The 15,213-nt window shown below is 31.0% G+C and overlaps 1 protein-coding gene across 1 annotated transcript; it reads left to right on the top strand.

Annotated features, from left to right (window-relative positions):
* The first annotated feature begins 538 nt into the window (after positions 1-538).
* Positions 539-8,087, top strand: LOC119830939 (putative polypeptide N-acetylgalactosaminyltransferase 9). The gene is made up of 10 exons (XM_038354130.1): positions 539-731; positions 1,320-1,403; positions 2,583-2,733; positions 3,620-3,786; positions 4,358-4,522; positions 4,768-5,225; positions 5,623-5,805; positions 6,246-6,353; positions 6,680-6,808; positions 7,899-8,087. The coding sequence occupies exons 1-10, from the start codon at positions 539-541 to the stop codon at positions 8,085-8,087; spliced, it is 1,827 nt and encodes a 608-aa protein (XP_038210058.1).
* Positions 8,088-15,213: the final 7,126 nt, after the last annotated feature.

The raw sequence follows: 15,213 nt of genomic DNA, 5'->3' as shown, positions 1-15,213 counted from the left end.
TATTCTTTGATGTTAAGTTTACAAGAAGATAATAGCCGTTTAGTATTGAAAGTAGAAAACACACTGACGCAATAAGAAACGTAATCGGGAAAATAATCCACATAATTGTATGGTTTAGTCCATAGAGTTCCTCTCTTTGTCGCGTTTTAAATTCTATTGATTATGTGAAGCCAGTTTTTTAAAAGATACTACAATTCAGAATTTTTACTGCAACACAGTGAAAACTATATAAGAAGTTTATATTTTGTGTAGCTTGTTTAATAAACGATTTCATTTTCTTTTCTATACTTTAACTGAAATCCATAATTTTAATTCAACTTTCAGCAATTTGTATAATATTTAAATTTTGTAATAGTTAAATGTCATGTTACACTTACATTAATATAGAAAAATATAAAAATTATTAACGAAATTGGGCAGTATTTTATATTTTTTGTTACCAGAATAAGTGTTCCATACTAAAGTGCTGAAAGAGTGATGTAGGGTATCATTCAGTCGGTAGTTTAACTAGCACCGTGTTTCATTAATTAGTAGCGGAATGACGTTAAAGCAAGCTTTAAAAATACTACTCTTGCTTATTGTGGTATCTGCTGTAAGTCTACTAACTGTGTTTAGGGAACTGCAGCGTCGCGATATATTCAATGTTGATAATATGGTTTTATATGAACGCGCCTTGAGGGAATTCAGAAGAGAGCATGGCGGAATGAACCAGTATACAGATCCGCTTTCAAGTATGTTATATTTATTAGTGACGAGTTTATGTATAGTTATTCATTTAATAGTAAAAGAAAAACATAGATACTGTTGGGATTTCTCCCGCTTAGCTTTCGTTCTTGGGATTATCTGGAAGAAAATCATCATATTATGTCCTTTCGCTGGTCCAAAATTATTATTGCACCAAATTTTACCTGAACGGATTCAGTGCTAAAGGCGTAAACTAGAGAGAGACAAAGTTACTTTTGTTATTAGTAGGGTAATTTTTAAAATGCTTTATATTTAATAAAAGGGAGAATCTACTATTTTCATCCTACATCCTCGCTTTTTTTTATTTGGGAATTAAGTGAATGTATGGGAAAACAAAATATAATTTCGCGTTTGTGGTGAATCATCCTTCATGACTTAAGAACTATTTATAAGATAAGAATAATAAAAAAGAAACCCAATTATGATTCCGTGTAAGAGATCTATACCTACCCATGTATCCATGTATCATTAGTAATGCCCAAAGGTTCAAATTAATTATAATTATTGAACTATGCTTATAAATAACCTATACATTTCTTTACTACATAACTGTTTAATTGGGAAAAACGTTCCAGCCTGGAAACTTGTCGGTTTAGCGGGCCGTAACCTCTCAGTAGAAGATAAACTTTCAGCAGTGAAAAATACTGTATTTCCACCAGGTAAGAGCTCATTAGATTAGACTGAGTGCTACTTTACAAGACTGCAGTAACTAGTGTTTTGTTTGTATAAAATTAAAACGAATATTTTTGTACACCGGCCCGCATGAAAAATTACTCACGTTTATTTGTGGGAATTTAAGTTAGAACGTTAACATGTTTGTTGTCTTTTCTTGTGAAAAACTACTGAAATTCAAACATTGATTTAATCAATTAGACTGTTTCTAAAAGCAGTTTTGAATCGTCATAACATAGCTTTAACATTTAGTTGCTTTATTTTAAATTTTAATGATTACGTTACAGAAGAGAGTTTTAAACACACCAACTATTGTATTGATTCACATTTACAAATAAGATGATTTAACGTGTGGAAAGAGAAAATTTATTGGTACGATTTTTTATCTTTTATCTTCCTCATTCAGTATTATATATCGTGAGATACATTTCACGGAAACTAAAATATCAACCGTATTCATAAAATACATTCAATACCATGTGATATATGAAATTCTGAATTTTATCTATTGATAAAAGCTCAACTATGTGAGAACTGAACTGCTGAAAACTGTATCTCATGAGTATTGACTGTTTCTCAGTATTGACAAATTATTATATGGAAGTTATTAACTAAAGTAACCTCGCCTGAGTTTCGAGCTAAACGCTACCTATTTACTTAGTTAAAAGTATTAAACGTTCCGTTAGTTTATCCACATAAACCAACCTAATTCAAACTTTCTAAAAGATATCATAGTAAACCTTTGAATATGATAGAGAGGTCAGTGTTTATTAAGGTCCATATAAAATCCAAAGTAATTTTCTTTTTTTTATTATTTAATACTATCCTATTGTTATTTCAAGTGTATTACATAATATTACTGTCATTTGATTAAAAATACCGTTAAACTCATTAGATATAACCTTTTTGCCCACAACACAGGGGATCCTAGTGTGGGAACTAGTGTATCTTTATAAAGTGCCAACTATTTATATGCTATTTCTTTTGATTGTATTTGATTGTATTGTTTAAATATGGAATAAATAAAAATAAATCATTTTGTTATATGCTGCGGGAGAATCCACCCACCACAGTGATTAGATTGGTGATCAGTGGATCATTTAGTTTGATTGTATATAAATAAAACATATTTACTATTATTATTTAATTATATATCATTGTTTCAGGTAGGAATGGAACTGCTGTAGTATTTGAAGATGATATAAAGGGGCCCATTAAAGCGCTTATAAAGAAAGGGTGGCGTAACCACTGTTTCAATGAATTCGTCAGTGATCTTATACCCCTTGATCGTACTCTCCCAGATTATAGGGATGAATGGTAACTTTACATTAATTATTTTGAAGTTATGGTGTAAGAACACATATACCAAGTATTTTATATAATATGTAATCATCATGATAAATCATCAATATGAAATGTGTTCGTGAGCATCCATGATTTTGTCCATTATGATGTACATAATCAGGATAGAAAATCTTATAAATAATTGTGCTCCAGTCTTTTTATCCTCCTTTAGGAGTTGATTTAAAATATATACTGTGGTAGTCGAGCACGCTTCGGCACGAATTGGGACAGCTCGCACCGGGGAAGTACCACACCCCCACAGAAAACCGGCGTGAAATAGTGGCATGCCACTGTGTTTCGTACCGTGAGTGGGAGAGCCGGAGACTCGTTTCCTTTTTCTCACCCGTCCCAACTCATTCCTCCCTTTACCCCATAAAAGCGGGCAGCGCATTCGCAGAGGCACTAGCTTTGCGAATGTTCATGGGCGATGGTGATCGCTTATCACCACGAACGCGAAACCGAACCACCAGCTCACTCGCTATGTCATAAAAAAATATGTTTATATATTTCCTTCTTTCTAAATTTCATTGAAATCGGTGCATCAGTTACGCAGTGAAAATATAATCTGTTACGCTTCAGTATTTATAATAATAATTAATTATATAATATTACAATGTTTATGATCTAATTACCTATCTATCTGTACCTACCGTTGATGTTTATAAGGCATAAATTAAAACAAATATATCAATTAAATCAATTCAATAATCAATTATAGAAATTGTATTTCGTTTTTGTAATAGGGCAAACATCTACAAGGAAAATCTTTCTACTTATTCAATACAAAGACTTGAGACCCTTTATATTTTTCCCTTTACGTTACTAACCAATTTCCCAATTTTCCGAATCTTTATTCCAGGTGTAAACAAAGGAATTATTCCAAGAACTTACCTGAGGTTTCCGTAGTAATTTGTTTTTATAACGAGGCGTGGTCGGTGCTTCTGCGAACCGTTGAATCGGTCCTCAACAGGTCACCGCCCAATCTATTGAAAGAAATTATTCTTGTTGATGATTTTTCATCTATGAGTAAGTGGATTCTCGAAACCTTCATGAATTCTAATTTGATTTAGACGCAAAATGATTAAATGTTAAGTAGTGTCTTTGAAAGTCTTCCTTTGATACAATGATCGCTTTTTGTATTTTAGTCTTTTTATTAATTGCTGTCGTTACAATGTTATAGCTCGTTTTCTTATTGAATTCTATCATAATTTAAATTTAAATTTTATTGTACCTATAATAAACCCTGTTCTTGTATTTTTTTTGCTTTTCCGTTAACACCTTTTCACATATTTTTATGTGATTAATACAACCCAATGTAACCATGCCTAGAAGTTAAAAAAAAAACAATAAAACAAAAAAATGTTAAAATTTTCGTTGCATGAAGTTAATCACCCGACTAATTTATGACCATGCCAATCGTTTGAACAAAAAACGACAATTTCTCCTATTTTTGTTGATATAACTGAAATACATAATCTCTGAAAAATTTTACTGCCTAACTAGCAAGTTTCATGAGATACAGCCAGGTAACAGACAGGTAATTATTGTTATAAAATAAATTGATAAATGTTACTTTAATATCATCATTGTACTTTAGGCCACTTAAACGATGATCTAGAAAACTATGTAAGGACTAAAACGAAAGTTGTATTAATTCGAGCGATTCATAGAAAAGGTTTGATAAGAGCCAGAATTATGGGGGCCAAATACGCATCTGGGACCGTGTTGGTTTTTCTGGACAGTCATTGTGAATGCACTAAAGGTACGCAGGCTCGCAATAAGCACAATTAATAAAATGCAAATAGCACAGCGCAATTGACAGTAGCAACTTTTCTGCTTTTATTATTGTCTAGTCTAGAAAATGGATTTACTTAAAAACACATAGCTTTTTTAATATTCAAAGATTCCCCTTTCACTTATCATTTATTTAACGAAGAAAATATCTATGTACAATATAAATTAGCGAAAATTTTGATAAATATATTCTAACATTCTTTATGTTTTCAGGCTGGCTAGAACCGTTATTAGAACAGATAAAGAAGGATCCCAAAACCGTTGTCAGCCCACTTGTTGATCATATAGATGTATCCACATTTCAATACATACCACAAACAACGGAAAACCTTCAAATAGGAGGCTTCGAATGGGACCTCAAATTCATTTGGCGGCCAATACCAAAGTATATTCTAGAAACTCGTGCCGAGAAAGCGGCACCAGTAAAGACGCCTACAATATCTGGAGGCCTTTTTGCGATACACAAGCAGTTTTTTAGACATTTGGGCTATTACGATTCTAATTTCGATATATGGGGAGGGGAGAATTTAGAGCTGTCTTTCAAAACGTGGATGTGCGGTGGATCTCTGGAGATAGTACCATGTTCGCATGTAGGCCATGTTTTCAGAAGAACATTTCCCTACAAGAATGTGAAGAAATCGTTGATGAAAAATTCTCTGCGATTGGCTGAGGTATGAATAAATTTTATATATAACATTTTGAAATATAATTTTCCATTATCCAAATGAAGAGTTAACATTAGCTGTCTAGATATCTTTATGATTTATTTAATAGTAAAGTATTTTTTTTATAAATACCTTAACTAAGAGGCTAGTTTAGTTAAAGTAAGTGAATAGTTTCTAACCTGTTTTATATGTCTTGTAGTCAAAACCTGGGCTCTTAATTTCAACCAAATTACCAGAGCAATTATTGTAAAAAAAATTATCGTGCTATGGCGTAACTATGAAAGTGATACAGACAAGTTGCTTTTACACAATTTGTACAGATTATATTATTTTATAGATTTATTGTAGCAAATAATTCGAATCTTTATCGTACTTATTCACAATTATATTCTCTGTCACGTAGGTGTGGCTAGATGATTATGCAAAATACTATTATCAAAGGATCGGGGATATAAGAGAGCATTTCGGTGATGTAACAAAGCGAAGGAAATTGCGAGAAAAATTGAAATGTAAATCTTTTGAATGGTACTTGCATAATGTATACCCAGACATGAAATTACCTGATGAAAATGTGGCTTACGGTCAGGTGTGTAGTCCATATAGTTGCACTTTAATTTCTATTTTAAACTAATTCACAAATAGGACATAATACAAATGCAATAAATACCAAAGCATTTCTACTGATGGTGATCATTTCATTCATTTCGCATAAATATTTTACATGCAGCACTCTTTAATACACAGAAATATATTAGAAAATTTTATGCAATATATTTTCTTTGGTAAAGTACAAAAGGTAGATTAATTGTGTTTCTCCGGCAGCTATTATTAAAAACCTTCTCAGCTAAAGTAATAAACCTACACACCTCTTCTTAGTATCAATTTATCATATTTTCAATGATTTTATTTTCTACGAACGTTCTGTCTTATTAGTTCCAAGGACTCCGCATAAAATGTATTTTATTGCATTCATAAAACAGTTTAGCGGTATAAGACGGTTGAATTACCACTTTTCGTGTCATTTAGATTTACAATATGGGAGAATTTCCTGCGTGTCTTGACGTTATATCATCGACACTGAATATTCAAGGAGCGGTGAGTGTACATCCGTGTCACTTTGAAGGAGGAAACCAAGTGAGTGAACATTATATGTATATATTTCGATGACTAACAGCCTAGTAAAATAATTAAGCACTTAACGTGGGGCTTATCTTTTAATTATTATTAAGTAATTTATTATACGTTATTGGCATTATTTTCATATAATAATTCTCTGTCCTTATGTAGTTATTTGATCGGTGGGGTTACCGTGATGTGTAATCGAAGTACTAAAATCCAGTGTGGGAAACTGGATATGTAGATTGAGCTAGACGACTTGTATAGCTCTGTCCTTTTCCCACACTGGAATTATTCTTGCTTTCATGCAATAATATATGATAATGTCATAATATTGATTTCAGTTCTGGGTTTATACAAAATATGGGAGAATAGAACACGACAATATGTGCTTAGACTATATGCTTGGATTCGTCACTATGGTTCTGTGTGATGAGAAAGTACCCTCCCAAGTATGGTTATATGATCCTAAGGTAAGGAAATAATTGACGTAATAACTAGGTTATTTTGTAATGAAAACTGGTTTTTCCCGCATAGTCAATGGAAATTCCTACGGGAATCTGATGTTTCACGTCAGTAGAAAGTAGCCTAGTCCGCTCTCTATCTACCTATATTCACAAAAATTGCTCCATTGCTTTGAAGAAGAAAACACACTTTCACATTTTTAATATTAGTAAGGAGAAACGGGACATTAGATGCGGCAACACTCAAGACACTGAGTTTTCATAACAATACATTTTTACAATAGTTTACCTACTAAAAGCTTCTTGGTGTTATGACCCCGGTGCAATATATTTATTTGAAAATTTAAAGTATCTGCTATAGTTTAAACTTACTAAATATATTGCTTACATTATATATTGCTACAGCTGCGAGTATGTCATTAATTTATGTTGCAATATTCTGAAATCTTTCGTTTTCTTAATAAGGTTGTATTAGGTGGGATGTACATTACTTTGTATATTTTTAATATTAGCATACTGAGCGTCTATTCTAGATTTCAAAGAATTTAATGCTTAAGTATATTTAATGACTCACTAGAGTGAGACTTAGGTATTATTATTTCACAATAAGCGTATAAGCAGCGCACAACGCTAAGTCGTGACATTATAAGATCTACATCGCAAAGTGTGTGTGTTATGGCTCTAATGAAAACGCTCATGACGCGTTGCGACAATCAAAGAAAGACCTATTTGTGAAACTTGTGTCGTGGCCGACATGCTATTCGCGCAGGACGCGTTGTATCTATACAAAAAAGCCACGACACATTCTGAAGATTCATTCGATTATCATAACACGACGGCCCAATTTTTATAACCTGAAACAATTTAGCAATTTTGTTCTTTATGCGTAACATATCGATTCCAAAAAAAAATTTTATATTTGAAATATAAAACGGGAAAAATGCATGTGTGCATGTTTAGATATTTAAGTTGATAATTTGAAACATTATTTCTCCATTAGTTAAATTATCTGAAAAACGAATGGAAAACTATAATATTTCCTAAATGCATAATTTCTTTAAGATCTTTATAAATTAACCGAATAAACTTGTTTTTTTAGATTAAATCTATCAAAAACAACCAAATGAAGCGGTGCCTTACTATAATTGCTGCTGGTCGAAATCATTTAAATTTAGAGCTCAAGAGATGTGCCAATTTGACAAATCAAGAATGGATCATGGAAAATTATGTGGATCAAAGACTTTTGCCTGAATTACGAACGAATTTAATAAACAAGCCTTCTATTTAGCATCGAAAATACTTAATAGTATAAAAACATAAAAAAAACGCGCCATAAAATGTATTGTATTATATTCTTTTTGGCTATTAGAATTCATTATTGGTCTGAAACTTGAAAAAAAATGCGAATGATGTTATAGTCGACTAATCAAATTTCTATTATATATCAAACGATTTACAATCTTATATCTATATACATAAAAGCACGTAACTCACACATCACGAAATCTTGAAATTCGCTGGACGCATAAATTTATTTTTCAATGTATCACATTATTTACATCACCACTTCTCGAAACAGTGAGAAAACACATCGTGACACAACTGGCATGTCCAAGAATTAATAGTTCTTTCGTTCTAAAAGTGGGTAGTGAGATGTTATACTATAGTTAAGATAGTTGGTAAGAGAGGACAGATTTTATGACACTGCTGGCTTAGATATTTATTACGACGTATTTTATATTAATGTTTACAGAGGATCATTTTATTCCGCGATTAAGTTTTTGTATTCCTTTCCCTGTTTGTTGTCTCAGTTATTCTTCTCGGGGTAAAAATTATCTTATTACATAGACGTAGATATAGACAATATTTGATCACACGCAAGAACACACACAACAACTAACAAAAAAGGGCAAAACTCTGAACATTGTAAAGAAGGTAATAAGAAAAAACATAAACACAGACACGACAATTTAATTCACTAATACATAGATTTTATTTTCAAATATTCTTATCAGTATCAGTCTTATCTATGCCGTCTATAGGATTAAATAATAATGAAATTAGTGACGATGGAACCAATAATCATTCGATTTCTTATATTTCATTCATCATTCATGAAACCCATAATACATTCATTACAACATAATAATCGTGTTACTAATTCATTTATATGTTACCCAATTTCTGAGCTACAATATGTATAAATAAAGAGACGTTATTCTTTGTACTTTTAACATAAATTAAACCCAATTAAAAAGCAAAGTAACCTCTATGGCAAGCAATGTGGGCAATAAAGCATAACTTACTTGTCTGTTTTTTCTAAATCTATATATTAAATTTCACTAACAATATCCATATTTGATTTCTTAAATTATATTTTCATAGCACATTCGACATATGTTTTATTAAAATTTTATAATAAACGGGATTCCCTTGAACGTTACCTCTCTCTCAAACATAATTCTCTTTACCTTCACATTAATAACCTTCCACGGGTATTCTGAGATGGGTGATATGTTTATTGCTATTTAAATGTAGCATAACGGGACCGTTTTTCGTAAACAAAAACCACAGGAAGCCAGTCCACTCGTGACCACATTATTGCGGTCCCACTGAAGGCTTTGTATGAAAATTTATCTTCATTCAAAATGTCATATTTTCGTGGATAAACACGAGCAAAGAGCAAATGCATAGAAAGCTTCTAGAATAACGTGCCTCTTTTCAGAACTAATTATGCCATCCATATTTCTCTTTGCCAAGCCGGTATTTAGTAGAGTCAATTTCTATAAAGTATTTTTTATATTTATTTAACCTACATCAATTGCAAATGACAATACAAGTCTATTTTCTATCTATACAAGAAAACAACAAAGGACCGAATACTATGACCGAAACAAATATCAAGATTTGACCTCAATTGGAAGCACACCCCATGGGGCAATTACACTTAATGATCCCCAAAGCTTTTATTCTGGGTTTATTTTTAGTCTGTTTGTAAATGTTAACAGAATTTCGATGATATCGTTATTAGATTTTATAGTACATATATTAGATACGTTATATAAAAAAAAATTCAATTACCAATCAATTTTTTTTCTCGTGTGAGTATCTTTAAATATAGACATTGTTGTAACATTATTAAATTAGTAAAAAATAAGTGAGTCAGCTACAGCTTACTAATTGAATTGTAGATTTTTTTTATTTTCTTCTTGCTGTTACTACTGCGGCATTATAAAAATCACCCTTCTGCCTTAAGTTAACGTCAACCAAGATCATAAAACGGAGAAGGATCTGAATTTGCTTGGCAATAAAAATCTACATTAATCGTTTCCACGTCTTCCAAAGTAAATTAGGGGTTGTGGAATTTACAACGCTATCTATACCCCTCCCCCTCCTGAATAAGGTCATTTTATGTATTCTAAACAAAAATTTTACCCACATATTAAGGTAATGGTAATTACGACAGTAATTAGTCTAATTAATAAATAAGGCTTTGTCTCGGCAGTTTTAACAATAAATTGGGATTAAACAAAACGATGCGAAATTCTGCTGAAGCGTTAAAATTTTTAAAAATAAGAAAATACAAGAAGCAAAACATCGTGTGCAATAAATTACACGATTAATTTAACAAAAATCCTGGGCTTAATTTAATTGAAACATAAAAAGTATTACGTTAAATGAATCTTGAGGACTCTTTGTTTTATCTCAACTTGAGATGATCCTTAAAATGTGTGTAACTTTTTGGGTTAAAGAAACATTTTTATTATAAATCTTGTTGTGGTGAAGGATCAGTTATTTATCACTTAGTTACTTTATCACACTTTCACACTAATATTATAAATGTGAAAGTTTGCTTGTTTGGATGTTTGTTCGACTTACGCTGAAACTACTTAATGGATTTTGATGAAATTTGGTATATAGACAGGGTATGAACTGACTGGGGTGATAGGAAACTTTTTATCCCGATTAAATACTACCTTGTCATAAAACAAGTATCTTGATATCCTGGCGGAGGCGGAACGAACGTCTATTTTATTTATAAATAAGGAGAAATAAAAATACAATTTTGTATAAAAACGAATGGAAAATTCCAAAACACGCTCGCAACTGGATGCATTTATTACATTTTAATAGAATTTTCTTTATTGGAAGTCTCCCAGTAGCCTCATCGTTTAAAGTATTAGAATCTGCAAAGGAATGCAATTTGCAAGGTGTCCATAAAATTCTACATCGACGTCTTCATAGCTTTAAGATAACGACCGACTAAGGGTTGGAAAATATTTTATGCTTAGCGTAATAAAGGTAAAAAACGATCTTGGAATACAATTTTACTGCAAACGTTATATGATACTCTCTCTATCGGCATGTTAGAGACTATATTTCTATATGCTGTGTTGTTTGATCCAAGTACATGGTTAAAATGGGACTTATTAAATAAACTAGGATGAAGAAAGTTTTGAAAATTTTGTAGGTGATTATTTTTAAATCCAAAATACTCTTTAAATTATAGTCATAATGTTTTCCGAAATAAAAATGTATGAATGTATCTGTCAAATTTTATATCATTGTTTCAATTTTATGTTAAACTATAACTTACATTGACATAATTACATAAATTTGACTCCAGAAATATTAATATTTCTAAATGCGTCAGTACACCGGTTATAAAAAGGATGCATATATAATTACCTTTTTGCCCTCAAGAATTATCAATTGTGCAGTAAGTTTTTGAATAATTATAGTTATTTTCTGTTTATTGAGAGAGATAACTATCACATTTCCGATAACCGCAAGGTGAATGAGTATTCAAGCGATGCATTCAGCTGAGTCTGGATGGGTAGGTCAATTTGCTATTTATCGCTTTGCATAATTGCTATGAATTGATATTATGGGTTCCCAAAATAGTATAAAAACAAATAGAAAATTGTGACTTTTTATGAATTTACATAAATTAGGTTTGAGTAAATATACTAGGTGTTATTTGAATTATGTGAATTATTTGAATTGTGTGCAAAAATGTGTTTGTGAGTATGTATTTTTTTTTTGTATTTCACATGACAACAAAGCCATGGAGACTCTAGTCTAATAAACATTCTAATGTTTTATGGGGTACTTTTAAAGACTGTGAAACAAGTCATTTCCATAGGAAGATCTATTATGTTTTTGATTTTACTAATTCCGATAGATGGCGCTATTTTAAAATTCATACATGATACGCCACTTATAGTAAGTCGGTAAAGCTGAGGGCAATAGTGCTAATATGTATTTGGGGAAAAAATTAAAACCAATGTTTTAAAATATAAACATGTCTGTTTTTAAGGAGAATCATGCAAAACGTATTGATTTATTTGATACAAAAGTATCTGCTCCCGATAAATAAAATCCAAGCACCAAAAACGATCTTATTTAGAGTTTTCACCCATTTACATAATGGGACGCATACAAGATGTATGGTGGATTTCACCACACACTGAACATATTGGAGGGATGAGAAAAATTGCCTTAGCATCGCCTTCCGAAAATTGGACCCTCACACTTGCATACCACGCTGACCTCTACTCTAACGGGATAAGGTAGAAAATCCTGTAAAATATTAAAAATTGAAAGCGTAAATTGCGTGGGACTTGACAAATATGTTATGGTTTTCGATATTTATGATGAAACTAGGCGATTTTCGTTTGAAATAAATAACACTGCAGTATTTTGATTTGGTTATAAATTATTGAGAGTGATGTTATAATCCTATACATGAATAAAACATTTTAGCTTTTGTTATATTCGATTTTAATCTTTTGTAACCCATAAATATCGCGATCAAACATTTGAATAAATAAAATAAACTTACAACAATGTTAATAAATCTATTTAGGTACTTACCTACATATGAAAGTGAAATCAACAGACTGGTTTTTGAATCAATTTTGTAGACTGTATATATGTATATTTTATTAGTACATGTTGATATATATTAACACATCTGATGCTATTTATTATGGTAATATTCAGATAAAAATTTCGTTTGTTTATTCGTTGTTCAACATATTCTTCCTTTTAATCTTATACCTTTAAACGAGCAATTCTTGTATATATATATATATATATATATATATATATATATATATATATATATATATATATATATATTGGAATCTCGGAATCGGCTCCAACGATTTTCATTAAATTTAGTATATAGGGGGTTTCGGGGGCGATAAATCGATCTAGCTAGGAATTTTTTTTTTTTGAAAATGTCATGTTCGTGTTTTATTCGTGTTTTTTTTTTTCCTGACATCTATTGGTGAATAATAATACTATTTTGCTTCGTAGATAGCTGGACAACTGAAATAACACATAGGCACTTTTTATACCGATATTCCTACGGGATACGGACTTACGCGGTTTCAACCGCGGGTCACAGCTAGTAATACTTATAGCCACATGTCATATATTTAAATGAAATAAAATAGAAAAAAAAATCCTTTATTTTTTACTACGTTTTAACTATGTCTTACTATGTTAAATATCATACTCAACTGCACTTCATAGGTATAAATAATTTTACTTAGAGGTATTCTACCCGAATGAGATGCGAATTTGTATCGAATACGAATGAAACAATATCAAATCGATTTACGAAAGAAATGATACAATTGCATGTTTTATTTTTTTTAATTTAGGAATGTCATAATATTAGTGTTCGACAAATTTTTATGTCAAATGTTTCAGAGGGTAATTCGATAATGTCATAAATAAATTCTATAATATATAATGAAAACGTATTTATGACGTATTTTACTGTCACCACTATCGCATAAAATGTAATAAGGGAAGTAAGTGCAATCCATTTGCCGCCATTTGAAAACATTAAATTTACTTCACAGAACGTGCACTCCCGTTATTAATTCGAACCTAGTAATTAATTTTAACTAAATTATAAGCCTCGGCTTTTACGGTGAATTCAGATTAATTGGCTTTGAGATTGAATTTAAAATACAGTTAAATGTCGTAAGATATAAAAAGTGAATAATATTAAGTTTGAAGAATATATCATATTTTGATATTTGTAGTAGCTAATTTATGAATTATATTATTAAAGATAAAATATATTATACATATGATATGTGATACGTTTAAGATAAAATTATATGTTCTATAGTTTAATTATACTAAAATATACTTCAAAAATAAATTGTGACTAACTACCTAACATTAAATTAACTAAGCTATAGAGCTATGTGTATAAACGTTGTTTCTGTCTGTTTAATCGTCCCTACATTAATGTTGTGAATCAAAGATGTACTTATCGATTTAAGAGAATAATTTGAGGACTTTAACCTCTCAATTCTGAAATTGCACACTGATTGGTATTAACAAAGTATTTATGCTGAGGCAGAACAGCTATAGAAGATGAACATTGCAAAAGACACACATTACGTCTCTCCATGCAGACAAAATCGGAGATGTGGTATGGACAGGTGGAATAATTATGATGAAACAAAAGGCAACCTTTTCCATTCCCTTCTCAGATCAAATAAAAATACTCTTATTTGATGACAAAATATCCCAGCAAATGCTTTCTAAAATGCTGTTTTATCAAGACAACACACACACACACACAAAGTTAGGTTAGCTCCATTACCCTTTTCTTTCCGGCTTCTTTCGGCTTAAGGAATACCTTTGAGACGAGAAATTTGAAGTCAATAATAAAAACCTAAACCTTCTTTTGGAGGATCAAATCAAACTCTTTTTTTAAAGAAATTGTGGGTTTAGTGGTGCACGATGAATATTAACTAATAAGGCTGTATATAAAAATTTAATATTCTTAATTTTTAATGTTTGCCATTATCTTACCTAGCAGTTCGCCCCGGTTTTGCCCGTGGTACATATATAGCCTATGTCACTCAGCGAAGTTGCAGCTTCCTTACTTTGAAAGAATTTTTAAAATCGGTCCAGTAGTTTTTGAGTTTATCCATCACAAACAAACAAAAATACAAATTCTTCCTCTTTATAATATTAGTGTAGATATTCATTATTGTATCTTTTAGATCACCTCTTCCTCTTCAAATTTAACTTTTTTGCATATTAAGCCTCTATTTTACTTCGGTAAGAACATAAAAAATCTGTACGCTAATTTTTTCCTCCTCAGAGTTTTCATTTAGTAATTATTATCAAGTGGTCGTGGCAAAAAGAAGAATAAATTATGGAAAGTTTTACGACATCGTTAATTAGCCCGGTTGGTGTATTTTTTAAATGCTTTGAGTTTTCAATAGGTAACTCGCCTCGTATTTTCTTTTATGTGATATAGATAAAATTTATAGCCAGAGAATAAAGAAATAAAAACGAAAGAAGATTATAGACACTATCGTGCATTTGACACAACGTACACTTTCGGTTATGGTCGAATTTTGGACACAAGG

This window comes from Zerene cesonia, chromosome 12 (genome assembly GCF_012273895.1).
Source record: "Zerene cesonia ecotype Mississippi chromosome 12, Zerene_cesonia_1.1, whole genome shotgun sequence".
Lineage (NCBI taxonomy): Eukaryota > Metazoa > Arthropoda > Insecta > Lepidoptera > Pieridae > Zerene > Zerene cesonia.
Note: the sequence above shows the minus strand (reverse complement) of the source record. Positions and strands in the feature narration are given on the sequence as shown.